Here is a 22,177-nt window from a genome sequence, read left to right on the forward strand (position 1 = left end):
TCTGTTGGTGGATAATTAGGGTTTAGGAATTACTTTTCCCACCCTATGGCTTTCCTCGCGCGCCCTATTTTTTCCAAAAATTGCCTTGAATTTCCGGATTTTATAATCCCGAATGGTGTTTTCCTTTGTTAAAGGGTGAAAAAAATGAGTTGCGGAGTTTTTCGGATTTTGTAATCCGGAAATCTCAAAAAATGGGGCGCGTTACATGATTTTTTCGGATTACATAATCTGAAAACCCCCTAAACACCCTTTTTTTCATGGTGCTGATGCAATCCGGATTACGTAATCCAGACAGCACCAACACCAATTTTTTCATATGTAAAGATACCAACAAATATGCACTCTGAGATGTCTTTGTGGACAAATATATCATATTGAGTACTCACAGTGTTGTGATGTGCTATGGTGTGGCTTGAATGTGCACATATATTCAGTCTTTCTCTAAATGCAACGGTAGGTCCCAATGAAAATAATAAGTCTCAGAATGTAAATTATACATGATAGAAACTGAACTTGTTGTCTCAGTGCAAGTGGAACACTTCAATCACTTGGTGAGACAAGAATACATTGAATTATATCTTAAGCAACTCCCTACGATTCCAGTTGCCATGGAAATGTTGCTGGTTTTTTGAGTGAGGTATATGTAGAATATAGTAATGTAATATTTGTGGTTAATATTCGATGGTGCGGCGGAGGGTGGTGGTTGAAGGTCATCGCGGCAGACGACGATGGAAACCGGTGGTGGGTTGTGTTTGTGTTGTTCGCGGTGGAGGGATGTGTTTGTTAAATTTTTCCTGCTCAACTGTTTTTTTCATTTGCTCCATGATTTTTACATCCAAAATCCAAAATTCCATCATTTATACTTTTTTTTTCATGGTGCTAATGCAATCCGGATTACGTAATCTGGAATGCACAAGGACATTTTTGGAAAATTTACAGGACACGGGAGAAGGCCATAGAGTGGGAAAAGTAATACCCTTAGGGTTTGGTTTGTGGTCTGATGGGCTTATTAAACGTCGGCCCAAGTTTAATGTTTCATGAACATGTATATGCTCACAAAATATAATCACGTGTCAACAAACATAACAAAGCAATGATTTTTAACAAATTTTTTTTTTTAAAAATACCAACCAAAACTTTTTTTTATTAAAAATACCATTATTTTTTTATGATAGTTTGTTAAATCTTCATATTTTATGACTTTTTTTATTTGAGAGGTTGATATTGTATGACTTATAAAATGAAATTTAAATTTAGTATGATATTGTTTTTAAGTATGTAATTTATTTTGAGATAGAAGCATCCGATTTAATTCAGTTTAATACTTATACAAGAAAATTATATGACCGAGTCATACAACCGAGTTATTCGGCTCAAACCGAGTTAGTCATGCGGTTCAACCAGTAACCCACTGGTTCGACCATTGACGCAGTGACCCGACGCCCTTGTCGAGTCGAAGACCGGTCCAATTTTTAAAACTATGTATAAACGAACAAAAAAAAACGTTTGAATGAAAGATTAAAAAAAAACGCAAAGCCTTTTCCTCTTCTTCACTCTAACAAACACTTCACTTAGAGCGAAATCACTGTAACAAACTTCAAAACTTCATTCAACAAAAATGTTGATTCCGATTTCACAAATATGGGAGAGAATGAAACGGCTGAAGATGAAGCCCTTCAACGTAGGGAAAACGACGTTGAAGTTGTTCGTGAGCGAATGGCTCAACTTGCTGCAAGCCTCGAGCAAAGGCGGCGTCGCCGCCGTGAGCAGGTAGAAGAATCATTTCTTGTTATTCTTTTGACCATTTTTTCTCATTGGTTTCTTCCTTTTTCCTTGTGTTTTTTAAAGCCTCGAGTGAGAGTTCACAAGCCTGTTGGTGCGATGAAGTGCAGGAGGAATCACAACATCAACGCCAATGTTAATCATTTTGATGCAGTAAGATCTTTTTTCTTCTTCTTTTCTTGCTAGTCACCAACACTTAAGATTGAAGGCATGTCTAGGTGTCAGACTCTCGTCGACATTATGCACAAACACTTACTATTGAAGGTGTGTCTTAGTGTCAGACACGCGTCGTCGACATTATGCACAGACACTTTATCATTGAAGGTGTGTCTGAGTGTCCGACACCCCTGTTGTGTCGTGTCTGACATCAACAGCGGCATTATGGTGTGTCTCAGTATCAGACACGTGTCACCGACAATATGCACATACAATTGAAGGCATGTCCCAGTGTCCGACATGTGTAGTTCTGTGTCCGACACCAACACCAGAATTAACTATTGCATTGAATTATGTCAGTGTCAGACACGTGTCGTCGACATTATGCACAACCACTTACTATTGAAGGCGTGTCTCAGTGTTCGACACGTGTAGTGTCGTGTCCGACACCAACACTGGAATTAACTATTGCATTGAATTATGTCAGTGTCATACACGTGTCACCGACAATATTGAAGGCGTGTCTCAGTGTCCGACATGTGTAGTGTCGTGTTCGACACCAACACCGGAATTAACTATTGCATTGAATTATGTCATTTTCTCAAAGTCGTCTGTTGTTGATCGGTAAATTTAGTGTAGGTATCGTGTTTGTTAGTGTGTTAATTCTAGCCAACTTAACTATGACTATAGATTGATCACTTGATTGTTTGTTTATTGCTTTTGATGTATCAATCCCTGATTATTGATTTTCTCATGGATAGAAATATGGGTGGTTTTTCAAGGTTCACTTAATGGTTTTTCAAATATGATGTTGTTTCATTTAATAGTTTTCAAATAGGAAGTTAGAATTGTTCATTTAATGATTTTCCAGATATAAAGTTAGAATTAAATGAAGGGTGCATTATTATCGGTACATTTAATTTAATAACAAACCGTTTGTTGTTAAGTAGTGTATTAGATTCCTCATCTTTTCCCTGAACTGAAGTAAGCTATTCAGGATAGATTTGCTGGATTTGAACTTCAATATAATAAGCTATTTAGGGTTCCCTTCAACTCTTTTTGCTTATTTTCAAAAAGCACACTATCATTAGACTGTTGCTGGATTTGAACTTCAATATAATAAATCACACTACAGTATTCTTTACACATATTTAAGGTTATAGACATATCTTTAAAAAAAAATCTTAAATACTTGTTTCTTAATGTATCATATTTATTTAACAGTTGGAAGAGTCTGTTGCTACTTTTTCACAATACATCATCTCTGATCTCTATGCTCGTCAGTTGAAAGGAGTTTACGGAATTGGGGAACTATTGTCACGTATGTCTTTTTAATTAATTAATGTATCTTATTATTGTTTGGATTAGGAATAGGAGGTTATACATTCCCTACTATTTTATCATCATCATCATCATCCATGAGTATCTATATGTTTGATTAGGATCGGTCAACCCCCCAATTGCGAATGTGGTTCAGGCCGGAATTGTCCCAATATTTGTTCAATTTCTTGTGGGGCATGATGCGCCAGAAATTCAGGTGTGTAATGTAACTTTTTATGCGATTCTTGATAGTGGAAATTATTTTTTACTTGATGCCAATTGAAATATGCAGTTTCAAGTGACAACTGCCTTGAACAAGATAGTTTGCGCGATGCCTGAACAGATAAATGGCCTGATTGAATTGGATGTTGTTCGAGCATTAGTTGCTGTCATTGCTTCTCCTTTCGGAAGCCCAAACCTTAAAGAACATGTAGGCATTAGTATATCTTGCTCTGTAAATGTTTGTAGATGTTACTTCCTTGCTCACAATTTAAGCTTCTCATGCACTGTACAAGGAGCTATGTTAATGGGAAACATTTCGCTTGAATCTTTGGAGGCCAGGGATCGAATAATAGCTGAAGGGGCAATCACACCAATGCTTAATTTGATTCCGCTGCCCTTACCCGGCGATGTAGGAACCATACTACGTGAGCCATCGGCTTATAGCACAATATCATGGGTCTTGTTTAATTTGCTTCGCCATCCGTCACCACCACCTGAGATGGTTTGTTGAGACCTTTATCTTGCTATATATAGTCTTTAGCTACTTTTCATTTCAATGTTATTCTGGTGATGCAAACAGTGGTGTCTCATGCAGCCTATTTTTTTGCCTAATTTATAAAAGAATTGAGAACCACAGGATTTTACAAGTTAGAAACTGAAATACTATGTTTCATTATTTTTCAGATTATACCTCTTCTTCCCACCCTTAGGAATCTCTTGAGGATAGGTGATCAACGAATCATGTCAGATGTGTGTTGGACCCTTGCTTTCATTTCAAATAACTCCCCTCAAATTAGAGAAGCCATCATCGCACACATAGGTTTTGTCAACCTAGTACTCGAAGTAATTGAGTAAGTTCATTGCTCTCATCATGATTGTACTAATATTTTGCCGTATATTGTTATGATTTACCAATACTGAATTACTCTTCATCTTTTTTTGCAGTGAAGAATATAATTCACAAAATGTTATTGAGCCTGCTCTAAGGTTGCTTGGCTGTATTGCAATGGGAAACAATGACAGGATGCAGGTACAACATAACTGTACTATTCATCACCTAATTAACTTGTTACATTCTGTTGTCATATTCAATTTAACTAATAGCTATGCATTTTTTTCTTTTTAGATTCTTATAGACCACGGTCTTCTTCCTTGCATTAATACACTTCTCACACGACGTATTCCTGATTTTGATGGCGGTGACCATCCACCGGATAGAAGCTGTTTCCACATAGCATGTTGGACCATTGCTGTTATTGCAAATGGGGGGACTTAAGCTCATCTACAGGCTGTAGTTGATGCGGGTCTGCTTAACCTCATTTTCTGGTTTACTGGGGCTGAGGATTTAATCAAGGAGGAGGCGGCATGGGCTATCACTCATGCCGCGATTCGAGCAACAGACAATCAGATTCATATCCTGATCAATGAAGGATGCGTGGAGGCCCTAATCAGCTTTCTTTACATTGAAAATGAGAATCTGCAGTTACGATGCATTGAGGCTTTGTCTGCTATACTGCAAGTGAATAACAATGAAAGCAGGGAGACAATGATTCGCCGTGGAGGTTGGGTGAAAATCAAGAGCTTACGCACACTTGATATTTCGCCAGCGATCTCCCAAAGAGCAGATGATCTGGTGCAGAATTATTGTGATGGGCAATTAGACACCATATATCAAAATTACATTGCTGGTGGTTTCGTATTTTCTTCCAAGGCACCACTTTAGAAGATAAAGTGGAAGTGGAACTACATGCAACACATGTTTCATTGCTATCAGAACTTTAGTAGACATTTTGTTTGCTATGTTTTCTTTTAACTATTGTCTATTACTTTCTTTAACAAACCTTTGGTGATGTTATCCGTAAATGTTAGAATTTTCTAGTGATGTGAATTTTCGAAAGAGCAATCACTATGACCACAACCGGTAACCCTCGGTTTCTTTGTTTATTGTCTAAATAGTAAATATTAATGTCAATATTATCCTGGTTCTGATGTGGTGTCCACGAAAACAAAGCAGATAACAACAACAACAATTTGTATCCTCATGCTTAGATCTACAACGAAAGAGTTAACTTGTGAGGTGGTATAGAAGGAAAATGGGTTAAAAGAGCCTTACCAATATTGATTATGCAGTTGTTTAAAATTTCTCAATTACCTTATTCAAACACACTTTTAAAGTATCTATATATACATGTATTCTAACCTACATTTTGATTATGTGTCACCTCACCAATGCCCCCCTTTCTAACTATCTCCTCATTCTCTCTCATTCTAAGCTACACTTTGCTTATGTGTCACCTCACCAATGCCCTTTTTTTATGATTTCTATTTCTTATATGAATGCATTCTCCTTGTTTTTTCATTGTTAATTATTCATTATTTATTATTATGTATCCTAACATTGTCAGTTACACATACACTAAATATTAAGGCCAGAATATGTATTGAGGTGTATATTGAATACTAAATTTCCCTATTGGTTTATTTTCGCAATAATATGAGAGTCCCCTAAATTTTGGTCAGAAATTGGTCTATATTTTTTAAATTTTTTGACAAATGAGGTTGGTCACCCTTGAAACTTTATCATCGAGATATCTGTATGTTTATATGTTATTTGTTTATTTCATATACAATGAATTTATTGTGGCAATCTATGTGTTGCTCCCATTTACCAAAAATCATTTACTTATTTTTTTTTTACTAGTGATTGCCAAAACTTGAATGATTATGTTGTAGTAATGGTCAGTTACACATCTTACTTATTACCTTTATTATGAGCGGCTGACAATTATATGTGTAATAACTCCTTTTTACAAAAATTATGCACCTGTCAATTATTTCTTATTGTAACTCCTTATTTGATCATCATTGGGACGGGTTAATACAACAAAAAAAATGCCCACTACGTAAATTTTTCCAATTCTACATTCTTATAGGTTACGGTTTTAATATACCATGCCACACAAAAGTAATGGTCACAATAATCAAGGTTCACAAATTTTTAATTTATATGACCAAGAATGCAATATAAATATAAATAAATAAATAAACAAATAACAAACATGCAAGGTTACAATTTAAATTTGTGCCTCTTCACATTCCTTCACATGAAGCCTAAAAATATGTTACAGTTTAAATCATTTCAATGACAGTATTTCCCTCACACCTATATAACCAGCACTGGTGTCATTCCTTTTCCACTCATTCTATCACATCTATTTGTGTAATTTCATTGATTCCCACATACTCTCTTTGCTTCCCTACCATGTCTGCCATTGATGTCATTGAAACCAAGTAAACCACTTTCCTGCACTTTTCCTCTGCCATGTTAAATAAAAGCTTTAATCTAATCTTTTTTCATGTTCTTTACTTTTACATGGTCGGAGAAGTCAACAACAATGGCGTGCATACCTTTCTCAACGAACTCTCCAATGCTGCCCCTGATACCAAGATCAAAGTTAGGGTAGCACGCATGTGGGACACGCTGAATATAACCAAAAAAAAAGGAAATGATTAGTACAGATATGGTGCTAATTGATGAGAAGGTGTTTGTCAATGAAATTGTTATATTGTTGTTCCTTCGCAAATAATCTTTCTTTACTTACTATTAGTATTTACAAATGCTTTCTAGGCAAATTGCATTCATGCTACAATACCAAGGAGGTTCTCACCTTCATTGAAGAAAGTCTTGCAAGAAGGCAATATATATGTTATTTCGCGCTTTGAGGTCTCAAAAAACAAGGAGAAATATGATGTGGTTGAAAACAATCCCTCCATGCTTAATTTCTATGGTGGCGCAGTTGTGACTGAGGATGGTTCGGATGACAACACAATCCCTCGCTATATCTTTGAATTTGTTAATTTCAATGATCTGCCCAAACGTTGCGGAAAAGAGGTGTTAGCAGGTTGGTTTATCAAAATATTAAATTATATGTCATACACATCTATTATATTGTGTAAATAATGTAACACTTTTGTTTCTCGACAAATGTAATTGGATTTATAATTGATGTGGATCCAATTGACGAGAAAACAATCGTCAATGGGAAAGTCGACATGTTGTCACTTCATTTGGGGGATGGCAGGTGCAACATAATTTGTTCCCCGTGATTTAATTATCATTTAGTAGCATATAACACATTTACCACAAAAATCAATTAACAAACTTTTTAATTCTTCGTAACTTTTGGCAGTGGGAATGTATTGAAGGTAACACTATGGGATGACTATGCTCCAATGTTTAATCAAAAACTGAAAGATCAAATGCATGCTGCTCCTAAGCCAAATGTGGCAATTTTCACTTCCACTTTGGTTAAACAATACCAAGGTAACTGATCGTACCATGACATTTAATATTCAACTGACCCTCTCCTCAACCACTCCATATGTGATATATTTTTGTAGGTGAGCTTTATGTTTCGTCTTCAAGATCCACAACAATTTATATCAACATAGACACCCCTGAAGTTGCTGATCTAATTTTGTCATCCAAGTGCGTTATTTAACTCATGTTTCAATACTTATGTTTATATTATGTTGCCTATTTTCTGATTGTGTGTTGTTGCATCGTTGTAGGGGAAAAACCAGTGTTGTGAAAACAACTGAAACTTTGTCTTCAACTACTGTTGATGTGAAGACTATATCTGAGCTTTTATCCATAGCAGTTTCGGGAGTTTATCAGGTCAACACTTGGTTAATTATTCTCTAGACCTATTTTTATTTCATTATCACAGTGTGTGTCATACACTTATACTTTCAACTTTACTTGCAGGGTGATGTTGTCTATAATTGTGTTGCAACAGTTGATGACATCCTACTAAAAAAATGGATTGTATTATGTTTGTTGCACTTATTGTAGAAAAACTGTGAGTTCCACTGAGACAACAGACTTCAATTGTGAGCATTGTACTAAAAAAGTCGATTATCCAAAGATTAGGTGAGGTCATTTGAAGTAATTATTTTTTCATGATCACATGGCCTTAAAAATATACATGTTGCTTGAAATAATTACAATGAATCTCTATAGGTACCGTTTGGAGCTTCAAGTCAACGACTCTACGGAATCAACAATATTTGTATTGTTTGCCGAAGTTGCTGAACAATTGGCACAGCTGAAGCTAGATGACCTCACCTCGGATTTAGAAAATGTGTGTTACATTCTATACTAAATCTAATGTGGTGTTTATCTGTGTTTTTTTTATTGAAAACATAGAATAAAAGTTATTGTTTTCTCAACTTACATTCCTTTCCTTTTTGTTTGGATAGCAGACTGGACGTGACTCTGATCTGCCTAAACACCTCCAGCATATCATTGGTTCAAAGCATATTTTTCAAGTTAAGCTGAGCTCTTACTTTGAACGTCGTGGAATACAAAGTTTCACAACACATAAGATTGTGAAGCCAGCTGTTAAGGTGGTTAGTTATATCATGTTTCCATCATTTATTCTTCACTGCTGGAAATCATTATATACCAATTTTTTGATGGAATTTTACAAATTTCAGATTGAGAAAGAAGACAACATTGACACAACGTATTCTTCCTCAAGTGGATGCGTGGAGGCCCTAATCAGCTTTCTTTACATTGAAAATGAGAATCTGCAGTTACGATGCATTGAGGCTTTGGCTGCTATACTGCAAGTGAATAACAATGAAAGCAGGGAGACAATGATTCGCCGTGGAGGTTGGGTGAAAATCAAGAGCTTACGCACACTTGCTATTTCGCCAGCGATCTCCCAAAGAGCAGATGATCTGGTGCAGAATTATTGTGATGGGCAATTAGACACCATATATCAAAATTACATTGCTGGTGGTTTCGTATTTTCTTCCAAGGCACCACTTTAGAAGATAAAGTGGAAGTGGAACTACATGCAACACATGTTTCATTGCTATCAGAACTTTAGTAGACATTTTGTTTGCTATGTTTTCTTTTAACTATTGTCTATTACTTTCTTTAACAAACCTTTGATGATGTTATCCGTAAATGTTAGAATTTTCTAGTGATGTGAATTTTCGAAAGAGCAATCACTATGACCACAACCGGTAACCCTCGGTTTCTTTGTTTATTGTCTAAATAGTAAATATTAATGTCAATATTATCCTGGTTCTGATGTGGTGTCCACGAAAACAAAGCAGATAACAACAACAACAATTTGTATCCTCATGCTTAGATCTACAACGAAAGAGTTAACTTGTGAGGTGGTATAGAATACAATCAAGGTTTGGTTGTAGGATTTTGGGATTTAAAAAAGTTAACGTTTTTTTACTGTCAAAAATTGCCTTTCTATGTCTTCGTATATTCTGATTTTCCTTTTTTTAATCACTTTTAAATATTGATAGAATATATGCTTCTTCTTTTTTCCCTAAAAAAAAAAATTACTTTTAAATTAAATAAAATCTATGTTTTTTTAAAGGACCCTTCATATTTTTTTAACATAAAAAAATCACTTTTCATGCTATTTGTATCCTTCGATTTTTCTTTCAAAAATAAATAAACTTTTAAATTTTGATAGATAGATAACAATATGCTGTTGGTAGCTTTTTAATTTTTCTTCAATCAACTAAACAAAAATAACTAAACAAAACACATTCTTATTGCAAAAATAAAACTAACAAAAAAAATCCAACTTTTAAACTTAAGAATATAGGCCTACACGCCTTTGATTTTTTTATGTCAATAAACATCTGAATTTTTGGAAACGAAGAACTTTAATTGTGTTAAAAAATAATCTGTCATATGCTTTCATTCTTTCTTTTTTTAAAGCGGTTTCGTTCGCTCTTTTTTTCAGGTGCATATACGGTATTTTAGTTTGTATCGGCTCGACACATTAATCAACTTTAATTTTTAAGGCAGTTTCGTTCGCTCTTTTTTTTAGGTACATATCTGCTATTTTATAGTATTTTTAAACCGGTTTCGTTCGCTCTTTTTATCAGGTACATATCCGGTATTTTAGTTTGTATCGGCTCGACACATTAATCAACTTTAAATATGTTTAGTGTATGTTTAGATGAGCTCCCCCAAATCACGTTTTCATTGAAAGAACAATAAAAAATCACTTTAACAAATTACCTCTAATTCAAATCACAACAAATTTACATTTAGTATTGTGCAGGTCTAATTTTGCTTCATGAAACACAACACAAAAAACTATATATTCTTTTTTAAAAAAAAAACTTATTTTAAAAATAACAAATGTACAGTCTTTTTTCCATTTACATTAAAATTTTTAATCAAACCCGTGCAACGCACGGGTTGTATCCCTAGTCTATTCTATTCTATTCTATTATTATAATTTTAATTTCTTAAATTAGACCATAAATCTCTCCCATCGACACATCATACATACATGTGCCACATAACTATATTTGTTCCACATCAGCAAAATATCCAAGGTGTCAACCTCCTTATTCTACCTTCTATTTACCCTGTTCTAGCTTTCTAGGGTACTACCTCTAATATTTTTGGTTTCTATTCCTCTTCATGTGATAGTTTGATAACGTTATATATCAATAACTGCACCCATTAAGTTGTAACGTCTACTCTGATTTCATATAATTAATTATTGTCTTCTCCAATTCTTCATCAACTCACCATTCCCCTTCAATTAAATTTTTCAGTTTTATGTTTTCCATATATACCTATATGCACGTACCTGTATACACGAGCAATGAAATCATAAGGTTCTTACCTGCATACACATACCTGCATAGTTTTAAAAACCGGCTCGGACCGGCCGGTCGAACCAAGTACCTGGTACATGGAAGCAAAACAGTACAGAAATAAGGAGAAAACTTGTTAACCAATTTTGCTCTCCTGCAAATTATAGCAAAAAATAATTACATGGATCAAAACTTAAACTAAAATTCTTGGATGCTATAAAAGGAGCATGCATGCATGTGTGGTGTACTAGTTTGATGATAGAAATACGGAGGATTTATCAAGAGAGGATTTATCTAGTCATAATTCCGGATTCATAATCATTACGGCTTTATCTTAAAATTACAAAAAAAAAATTTGTTAATGAGTCTAATGACTTTAATAAGTGAGAATTCGGAGTTGGAATCCCGAACCCTTTAAAATTATACTTCCTCCGGTCACATTTATAAGCAAAAAAACCAACTTTTTAGGTTCATTCAACACCTAATGCATTTGGTCTATAATATATACCAAATACATTAAGTATTCAATGAATCTAAAAAGTGATTTTTTGCTTATAATTGTGACCGGAGGAAGTAGTAAAGTATTATTTATCTAGTTATCTAAATATTGTTAGTTGGTTACAATCACTTTTAAGTTTATGTCTCAATAATGAACCAATTTTCTTTATAGTGATTAGTGAAAAGATGGGCACGTAGCTCATATGTTCGTCTTTCCGCTCTTTTTATCGCACTGACGTTTGAAAATTATAAACGGTGCTTTTTTTTATTAAATTTTGATTTTGATTAATACTAAAAATATAAATATTTGTTGCTTTCAAGTTATAACAAACCAAATTAATGATGATTATCTATTTTAATGACACCACCAACAATTTTTGTTTTGACAAAACCAACAACAGTCTTTATCATAGAACTTGTCAAAAAAAACCTTATTATAGAAAACGTTGTTTAAGGGTATAATTGAAATAATGAAAAAGTAAGTATAAATATCTAATTTGTTACATTTTTTTTATGTAAGTGTATGTATGTATTTATATGCATACCGTGTTTGTTAATTTTTTAATATTTAAATTTATTAAAAAGTGTTAAAAGGGAGGTTTCGACTGTTCTTTTCATCTATGTAACTTATTCTTCTTATAAATGATTCCTTCTTTATGATGTGTGCTTTTTTTTTTTTTTGGACTAAAAGACATGTATCTTTAAATTTATAAAGATTAGAAGTGGGTTTTATTGTATCTTATGATAAATTCAAATGTAAAGGAACCCACGAGGGGATCATATGGAGAAGGTCGGACAAGATGAGGACAAATATAATGAATTCGTGAAGGGACTGTATAAGGTAGTTTCCATACTAGTGTAATAGAACTTTTCAACTTTTGTAAATGAATGTTGTAAATTTTCCTATTTCAGTTATTGGATCCATAAGTAAAATTCAAACCAAATGGAAACACATGAAAATGACCAAAAAATCCAACGATTTTTTTTTTTGGAGGTAAAACCCAACACTAATTAACTACCGCGATTTTTTAATCATAAATCAGCAGCAAGGACAAATTGTGTAATGGCTTCCACTTAAAATGATTAAAAATGTAATTTAAAATGATCTTTTGGCTTCAGCTACCACTTGCCATCTCCCTCAAGTCTTTTGTTGATGAATAAGGCCATATCACTCAATTGACACATCATTAAAATTTAGCCTTTGTTTGGTATGAGAGAAATAGAGGAGAGAGAGAGAGAGAGAGAAGAGAGAAAGAGAAGAGAAGTTGGAGATTTCTCTTGTTTGGCAAGAAGAGAAATTGAGAAGAGAGAAGAATAAATGGCAGGTCCCATACCTTTTTTGTTTCTTTTCAAACGTGAGAAGAAAGAGGGAAGAAGACAAAAAAGTCTATTATGCCATTGATTTATTAATTAATCATAAATTATAATGCTGTCTTATCAAGGACATTTTTGTCTTTTTAAAATTAATAACATTTCTTTCTCTTCTATTTCTCTCTTTTTTCTCTTATACCAAACAATACATCAAATCTTTCTATTTCTCATCCTTTTTTCTCTTCACAAACTCTCTCTTACCTATTTCTCTTTCCAACTTCTCTTCCGAACCAAACACACCATTAGAGTCAAATTGATGAGACTAAATTTCAATTTCTCAATTTTGAAATTTGAAGGACTAAATTTGCAAATTAAAAAAATTAAGGGACATAAAAATTACAAATTTATCAAAATACGAAGACTAAAACTGCATTTAAGCCAACGAGTTATGTACATAAAAATCTAATTCAAACCAAAATAAAAGTTAGATGTGCGGACTCAACGAGCGTCGAATATAAACTACTTTTTGCTGCACATCACATTACTTTTGTAACTGCATTTTTTTTAACCAATGGTTTGACATGAAAAAAATTCATTTGACGTCCCTAGCAATAATAGGTTTGTATTATACTACCTCCGTCCCTAATTATAAGACCCTTTTGAGAATTTTTTTTGTCCCTTTTTATAAGACCCCTTTGCTATTTTCAACTACATTAATTATTTTTTTACATACATGCCCCTATTTACTATACATCTTTTTCTTCAATCAGCAATAAATAACATGTTGAAAACATAAACCAACTCTATCTCTTAAAGGATAAAATTGTAAAAACAATAGTAATTACAAACATATTTAATACAAATATCCACTATCTTAATTCCCGTTATTTTTTCAAAAGGGCCCTATAATTAGGGACGGAGGTAGTATATTTATTTAACTATAATTCCACAATCTAAATTACCCAAACTTAAAAAAAGGAAACTTGGTGGGTCGAAATTAATTTTGTTTTAACCGTTCGAACTCATTGTACTAATCTCTCTATTTTGCCTTTAGGAATTTCAACGACACTTTGTGGCGTCAATTTGGGATTCGAAAGTGAGATACTTGATCAAAACTCGTTGATGAGCCCATATATGATTTCATCAAAACTCGTTGATGAGCCCATATATTCGAAAGTTGTCATCAAATGGATGTCAAAATATCATTACTCTTTCATGTTATTCCCTCTTTGTTTACTCTGCCAGAGGCTCATGTTGAATAGTTGGTTTCCATGTTATTCCCTCTTTTGATATGAACTTTTTTTTTCTTACTCAGCCAAAGGTGTAGTTTTATTCTGGTTCATGTTGAATGGTTGCCTTACATGTGCATACATCACTATATAAAATCATGAGTAATGATATTTTGACATCCATTTGATGACAACTTTGTTGACAACCTTGTTTTTCTCACTTCTTATTGGTCAAAAACAATGGAGAGAGAAAAAGAAAGAGAGAGGATAACAACATCATGTGAGTATGAGAGAGAAAGTTGTCCAAAAGTTGTCAAAAAGTGGTTGTCAAAATATCATTTCTCAACATGAAAACTGGAAACCAAGTTTGTAATTAGGTATAATTTTTTTACTTCATTCAAAAAATAAATAAACAGAACTAACTGTACAGCCTTCACTACTCCCACCCACCCACACTATTATGAAGATCTACCGTTTCAAGGTCCTCAGGCCAATATTTCTCCAAAATAGCTACAGCCCTTTTATGAATGTCACTGTTGTCATAGCTTCGCAAACGTATAATCTTGTCCAATCCTCTGCACTTTTCAACCATTTGAACATAAATATTGACCCTGTTACATAGTTCCTTTTCCTTGTTAATTTCTCCTGCATTTAACATGTTTAGAAGCCCAGCCAGACAAACTGTTAGAGTACTTGGGTCTGAATAGGTCAAGAGATCACATAATGCCTCAATGCACCCTTTACTCGCCATGAACCTAGAGCAATGTCCATTGTACAACATGCAAGTCATAAGTTTTCATCACAATAAAATGTAAAAGGAGTAAATAATAGCATTCTTGTACAAACCAGAATATTAATAAACCACAATCCCAATTCCCAAGGGTCTAAAATGCAAGTATCAAATTTTTTCCACAATCCCAGGGACACAAACAATGCAGTATATCCCATGGTAGTCAAATCAAGATATGTATTGTTGATCGTAACTTGTATCGTAAGATACATGAACAAAAAATCCATGACTAGTGGCGTTGGCAATAGCCCGTGCAGCCTCCTTCCTAATGTCGTCAAATTCACACTTTGTAAGGCGGACAAGTGGGCTAATAAGATCAACATCAATGACAGCCTGAAAAAATGATCATAATAATATTAGTTGTGACAATATTTTATGTTAAGGGTTAACTAGTCTGCCCAAATTTGTATAACTAACTCTGTTGGATAAGGTAATTAATTAGCATAACTCCATATTTTTTAAGAAAATCGGCTTTCAACTTGATAGATGTGCAAACAGCCTAATGTACCCTTCATTCCTTATTAAATAAATCCCCTCCCAAATAAACCCTCTCCCAAAATGTCTCTTAGAAACAGTTAATATTAGTACACATCTAGGGGTGCATGGGGCATAAAATGAACCAAATTTATGGTTCAGTTCAGTTTTCAAAACCTCTTTTAGCAAAAACTGGTATTTTTTTTTTTTGCAAAACCAATACAATTTAGTTTGGATTCGGTTTACAGCATAAACCGTTTTTTTTTTTTGTAATGTTCAATTATGCTTCACGAATCTAAAACAATGTATAGGTTTCCCCAAAAAAAAAAAACAAAAATCATAATCGTTAGCTAGAGAGAGAAATAAACTTTGAGTCGAAACTAGACTCATCTTTTTTGGTACCTTCAATTTAATACAACAGTGAGAGAAAGACAGAGAGGCATAACCACCAACAACACCATCTTAATTGAGCGTTGTGTAGTAATTAATTGTTGAGAGAGAGAGAGAGAGAGAGAGAGAGATTGGTTGCGATAGACTTTTAAGACAAGCGATTTGTTACAAGAATGAATGTTGGTCATGGATTGTGAGGAAGGTAGGAAGGGTAATTGGTTAAAAGGAGGAGAGAGAAGCATTAGACCTTCCACAATGGTAGATGCTTCACCTATTTAGCAACATGCAATGTTACAACGGTTTGTGCTGTGTTTAATGCTTTTTTTGTCAATTTAGACACTGAACGTTTACAGTCTACAAACGTTTTATGACTACAAATAGCTTCATATCCTTCAACATTTTCATTTAATCTTCACTTTTAATTCATTCTAAATTTTTCTTTCTTAGTTTTTAGTTGACGCTGCTTCAGGATACCATGGACAATGTACGAACCTTGAAATTGCTTTGCAGGGGAGTCATGGTCACTGCCTACCATTCATACAATCCCTAAAATTGCTTTGCAGTTTTTGTGGGGATCGTAATGTGGTCAGCAGAGACCTCCGTATCACTTGCAACATCATTTATGGGTTTCATGGGGTTTCAGATTGGATAATCCGAAAATCCATATACAATTGTTCGGATTATATAATCTGAACAAAAGGTATTCGGGGATAGAGCGTGCGAGAAACAAATAGGATGGAAAATGTAATAGTCTAAAAAAACATTTGTAGAAAAGTAATGATATAAAACTATTGGTGGACTTATTTAAATAAATATTTTGATATTTTGAGGTATTGGGTCGGAGAAAATTGGTTTTTATTAAGTACTACCATAAATTAAATAAATATTTTGATATTTTGAGGTATTGGGTCGGAGAAAATTGGTTTCTATTAAGTACTACCATAAAATGAGTGATGAGGACATATGGGACCCCAGTTAGGGTCCGTTTGATTCGAGAATTAGGAGGGAGAGGAGGGGAGGGAAGGGATTTTAATGAAGGGGGAGGGGAGATATTTTAATTAAAAATGTGTTTGGTTCGTAAGGGGAGGGATTTTAAAAATTATCTTACTGTTTTACCCTTAAACTTAACTTAATTAAATAAGGATAATAAAGTAACGAAACAATAATGATGTAATCGATTATTTTACTGTTTTACCCTTAAACTTAATTAAATAAGGATAATAAAGTAACGAAACAATAACGATGTAATCGATAACCACACTATGTAGACAATGGAATAATGGATTAGTAATAGGGTTGTTACAAGTAGTAATAAAAGTTATTACAAGGAAAAATTGTTATAATATCGAATAAAAGTTGTTACAAGGATAATATAACCTAATATAATAATAAAAAGTGTTACAAGATAATATAACCTATAATAATAATAATAATAATAATAATAATAATAATAATAATAATAAATAAAAAAATCAAGGATAATATAACCTGAGAGAGAGAGAGAGAGAGAGAGAGAGAGAGAGAGAGAGAGAGAGAGAGAGAGAGAGAGAGAGAGAGAGAGAGAGAGAGAGAGAGAGAGAGAGAGAGAGAGAGAGAGAGAGAGAGAGAGAGAGAGAGGGGAGGGAGAAACGTAAAATGGGTCAATTATTTTAGAACAATATTTTTGTACAAAAGGGTAACCTTATCATAGGACGGAGGGAGTAATTTTTTTAATGAACAAGTGTGGGTCAATTTTGATCCAAAGAAATCTGAGCTTTTTAGAAAGAAACATTAGATTTTTTAAAATGGTTCTTGTAAATCAGTTTTTTTTTTTTTTCACACCCTATACGCATTAAGTTTTGTTCCATACAAAAGGTCCTTCGTGGAATGAGTTTAAGACTAATAAGTAGCATTTTCAACAAACAATCAATAAGACACTACTTAGAAGCAAACCATTAATCACCTGTATTTGAGCCCTAGTCCCAGCTGTGATGTATGAAATTGCCCAACAACAAGCTTCATAGAGGATGATTTTATCACTTTTGGTAAGAAGAAATTTAAGGAGAGCCCCATGTTTGATTTGAATCTGAAAAATTGTGGCAAATTTAGTAGGAATAGATGATAATATATAATAGGGTTAATTATGTTTCTAGTCCCTATAAAATAGCGACCTTGTAAGTTTAGTCCTTACTTAATTTTAATAGCATTTTTAGTCCCTATAAAAAAAATTTACTTATAATTTTAGTCCCTGCTAAAACAAAGTTTGATTAATTATCCTTAAACTCTTAAATTTTTGAACGATTTTTTTGAGACAAGATTAGAACACTATGAAAGGTTCGTTTACTAAAATTTAGAATTTTCAGACATGAAATGAATTAAATATGAATTTTTTAAAACGACAAAAGTTAAAGATAAAAAGTAATAAAATCTGGATGTAGAAATCAAATTTTGCGATAATTTTTTGCGGAGGAACTTTTAGTAATGTTCTAAACATGTCTGCAAAAAATTGTTCAAAAATTTAAGAGTTTAAGCATAAATTAAACAAATTTGAATTGAGTAGGGACTAATACTCAGGGCAAAAAAACAAAATTAGGGACTAAAAATGCTATTAAAATTAAGTAAGGACTAATCTTACAAGGTCGCTATTTTATAGGGACTAGAAACATAATTAACCCTATATAATAATAGTAATAATAAAAATATAATACTAGTAATAATTTATCTCTTGATAGATATGGTTACACATCTTTACTTTTGAGTGAGTCAGAGACTCGTCACCAGCAGCAATATCTTCTTGAATCCGCAGAGGGGGAACAAGATCTTTCGAGGTTGGAAACCTGTGAAAAGGAGAATTAGCAGGTTCACACGAGGAAAAAAAATAAAAAAAAAAGACAAACAATGTGAACTTATGTCATCATAGATTATATGCGTCCCTGCAAAAAGGGCGAACGTGAGTTCTAATCCCCGTGATTGCTTATCATTTCAAACAAACCTTGCAATTACTAATCACTTTTAATTTGGACCCTCGGTTTATTTTTTTTATGAAGTGTCGTGTTTTTATTGACGTGTCACTGGTGATTGGCTTTTCGACTTGTTGAGTCATTTAATTTCATTATAAAATGACAAAAATATCCTTGATTACATCCTATAACTTCATAGCACTCAAATTTTTCATCTTCAACCTTGAAACCCATGAAATCCCTAAACGCAACCCAGAATCTCTAAATTGTGGAGATAGGATTCCATGGAATTATCAATTCAACTCAAATCCTTCCTCTCTCAAACTCCTCGCAATCCCTTTCACCTCTTCCCACCATCCTATTCTCATCAACAGTAGAATCAATTTGATAAATCCAAATTGATTATTCCCAAAATCAACCCATTACATAACAATTCTGACCCTTACAATGTGTTTCCTCACGTTTAAAAAATTCTTAACTGTCACAACGTGATTCACACATTTGTGTCACAACCATGGGCGGATCTAGTGTGAAACATGGTGTGGCAGTTGCCACACCAGATTATTTCCTATTTCAGTATATATATAGTATAAGTCATCAATATATCACAGTATCTTCGTTAGCCTAGTGGTAAACGTTTGGTGGTGGCTTGCTGGTCCTCGTGATATATATAGTATAAGTCATCAATATATCACAGTATCTTCGTTAGCCTAGTGGTAAACGTTTGGTGGTGGCTTGCTGGTCCTCGGTTCAACTCTCGGTGGTTAGTTGCAGTTTTTGATTTTTTTTAAGTTGTTTGTTTTTAAGTTGTTTGATTTTTTTTAAGTTGTTAATTAAAAATGGTGTTGCAGGGAGTCGAACCTGTAACACCAAGGTATAATGCTCTCACCCAAACCACTTTGCTATAGTTTTTAAGTTGTCAAGGCTTTTCTCTGTTAATATATATAGTTTCTTTGTAAATTTTGCCACACCAATATCAACTGTCTAGATCCGCCCCTCACAACACCTCTTACCTTATGCTCTGAAATCCAAAAGAAAATTAACACAGAAACATGGCACTCTAACAAATAACAATCTATTGAAACCTCAAAACCTCTCCCTCTCATATCCACCTCTCACGCCTAAAACTCATTCTCATATCCCTCTCAAATTTGAAACCATCATCTCCATCTGAGATATACAGCCACCTTCTCCCTTTGCTCCTCTTAGATTTAAGGGGTTAAAGGATCTTTAAGATTGTGAGTTCTAGAGATTATGGGTTTGTGGTCAAGAATTTCATGAGTTTGAAGGTTGAAGATGAAGGATAAAATAAAACATTGGTGGATTCTAGGTTTTGAAACGAAGAAGATGAATGAAAGTTTTTGGAGAGCTAAGGGTATTTTTGTACTTTCATGTCATTTTCTATGAGTCATCCACAATCCGCAAACCACACTCAACAATCTTGTACAATCACCAGTTCCACGTCAACAAAAAATGCACCAAATTGGTAAGCATAAGAATGAGTTCATAGACCTAATCAAAAGCAATTAGTAACTGCAGGATTAGGTTGAAAGGATTAGCAACTATAGAGACCAAAACTCGAATTGCATGATTAAACTCAAATTCTATGGTACACCTAAAACATTTGAGAGTACTGGAACACCAAATCTTTAATTTAATAATTAAATGAGTAAAAAATGATGTTTTTTCCTTGTGATATTTTCTAAAATATAAATGCCCACAAATAGCTTTTATTTCATAAAAATGATCATACGAAATATAGGAAGCAAGAGTAAGAGCAACGGTACACCTCAATTTACGAGTGTATAGTAGAAGTTCCCTTACAATATAACTTCAACTACAAACTCTGATGTCAAAAGCGGCCGCGCAGGCCACTATAGCGAAGCATAGTGGACAAACCGCATTGGTGCGTGGCAGAAGGGGAGTGTGGTCAAAGCAGACCGATCAATAGTAAAACGACAAATTGCACTAGTTTTATTTCATATTATGAATACTTCATGAAAGTATTAAATTTATCAGTGGTCGCACCACCAAAATAGCGCCCGCTACGCATAGCACAGCGCCAATTTTTGAGTTGGCCGCGCTAGGTCCACATTGACAACAGAGACTAGAAACAAGCAACAACAAAATCACAACACCAACAGCTTGAAGCCATGTCCTCGAACGCATAGGACAAAACGCATAGAACAATAGACTCTAAGGGTCTGTTTGGTTCGAGAATTAGGAGGGGAGGGGAGGGGAGGGAAGGAATTTTAACGGAGGGGAGGGGAGGGGACATATTTTAATTAAAAGTGTGTTTGGTTCACAAGGGGAGGGGAGTGATTTTAAAATTATTTTACTGTTTTACCATTAAACTTAATTAAATAAGAATAATAAATTAACGAAACAATAACGATGTAATCGATAACAACACGTTACCCTTAAACTTAATTAAATAAGAATAATAAATTAACGAAACAATAACGATGTAATCGATAACAACACGATGTAGTCGATGGAATAATGGATTAGTAATAGCGTTGTTACAATTACAAGTAGTAATAAAAGTTGTTACAAGAAAAAATTGTTAATAATATGGAATAAAAGTTGTTACAAGATAATATAACCTATAACATAATAATAGTAAAAGTCGTTTCAAAATAATATAACCTAATAATAATAAATGTTGTTACAAGGATAATATTGAGATTTTAAATTAATATAAGGATAATTTTGGCAGTGCAATAAAATTTGCTCCCCACCCCTCCCCTCCCCTTTCTAAAAATTGAACCAAACACTTCAAATTAAAAATCTCCCCTCCCCTTCCCTCCCCTCCCCTCCAAAACTCTCGAACCAAACAGACCCTAAGATAATTGTTACCCTTATTTACTTTAAAAGAGTAAGTAGATTGTTTTGCAAAATTAGTCCTAATAAAGTAATACGTATAGTTTTAACAATGAGAATAATATATGTATATAATTCTACCCAGAATTAGAACAATTACCTTTTCTTCAATTTTCTTATCTGCCCCAGCATCAATTCTGGATGCATATGAATTGATGAATCAAAAATTCTGGACCGATGGAAGCTAGGGTTTGAACGTTTCTGGCAACCGCGGTGAGCTCTTTCTTTACCTGCTTCGAGGTGCTGATAATACTTAAATTTGGGCAGCGGCTTTCTGTCGATGAGGCGGAAAGAGCAGTCGTCGTCGGCAGGATTCTCCGAGCGGGAGAACTGGGCGATGGTGTTGTCACCAGTGGAGTCCATCCGGGTAGAATTGAACGGCTCCTAGGTCGAATTGCAGAAGCAATTAACATCTAACAATAAATAATGAACAATAACGAGAGAAAGAATCTGCAAAAGCTTTGAGAACAGAACCCTATTTATTATCAGAAAATTGCTTTTCTGCCATCAATAACTTCTTAACAATACAC

The 22,177-nt window shown here is 33.9% G+C and overlaps 2 protein-coding genes and 1 pseudogene across 2 annotated transcripts; 2 read left to right on the forward strand and 1 right to left on the reverse strand.

The window, feature by feature from the left end:
- Positions 1-1,314: 1,314 nt before the first annotated feature.
- LOC146910607 (importin subunit alpha-1a-like) lies at positions 1,315-5,486 on the forward strand. The gene is made up of 7 exons (XM_085725289.1): positions 1,315-1,770; positions 1,849-1,935; positions 3,163-3,475; positions 3,551-3,982; positions 4,165-4,331; positions 4,426-4,510; positions 4,607-5,486. The coding sequence occupies exons 4-7, from the start codon at positions 3,590-3,592 to the stop codon at positions 4,754-4,756; spliced, it is 795 nt and encodes a 264-aa protein (XP_085581415.1). The 5' UTR covers positions 1,315-1,770; positions 1,849-1,935; positions 3,163-3,475; positions 3,551-3,589; the 3' UTR covers positions 4,757-5,486.
- A 1,256-nt stretch (positions 5,487-6,742) lies between these two features.
- Positions 6,743-9,318, forward strand: LOC146910608 (replication protein A 70 kDa DNA-binding subunit C-like; annotated as a pseudogene).
- An 8,304-nt stretch (positions 9,319-17,622) lies between these two features.
- Positions 17,623-22,099, reverse strand: LOC146910609 (uncharacterized). Its single transcript, XM_085725595.1, has 3 exons — positions 21,748-22,099; positions 18,557-18,641; positions 17,623-17,890 (listed from the first exon to the last, which is right to left on the reverse strand). Exons 1-3 carry the CDS (start codon positions 22,008-22,010, stop codon positions 17,720-17,722), a joined length of 519 nt encoding a protein of 172 aa, XP_085581721.1. The 5' UTR covers positions 22,011-22,099; the 3' UTR covers positions 17,623-17,719.
- Between the last annotated feature and the right edge of the window lie 78 nt (positions 22,100-22,177).

This window comes from Medicago sativa, chromosome 7 (assembly GCF_051527215.1).
Source record: "Medicago sativa cultivar Bolivia chromosome 7, Bolivia_mono, whole genome shotgun sequence".
In the NCBI taxonomy this organism is placed as follows: Eukaryota; Viridiplantae; Streptophyta; class Magnoliopsida; order Fabales; family Fabaceae; genus Medicago; species Medicago sativa.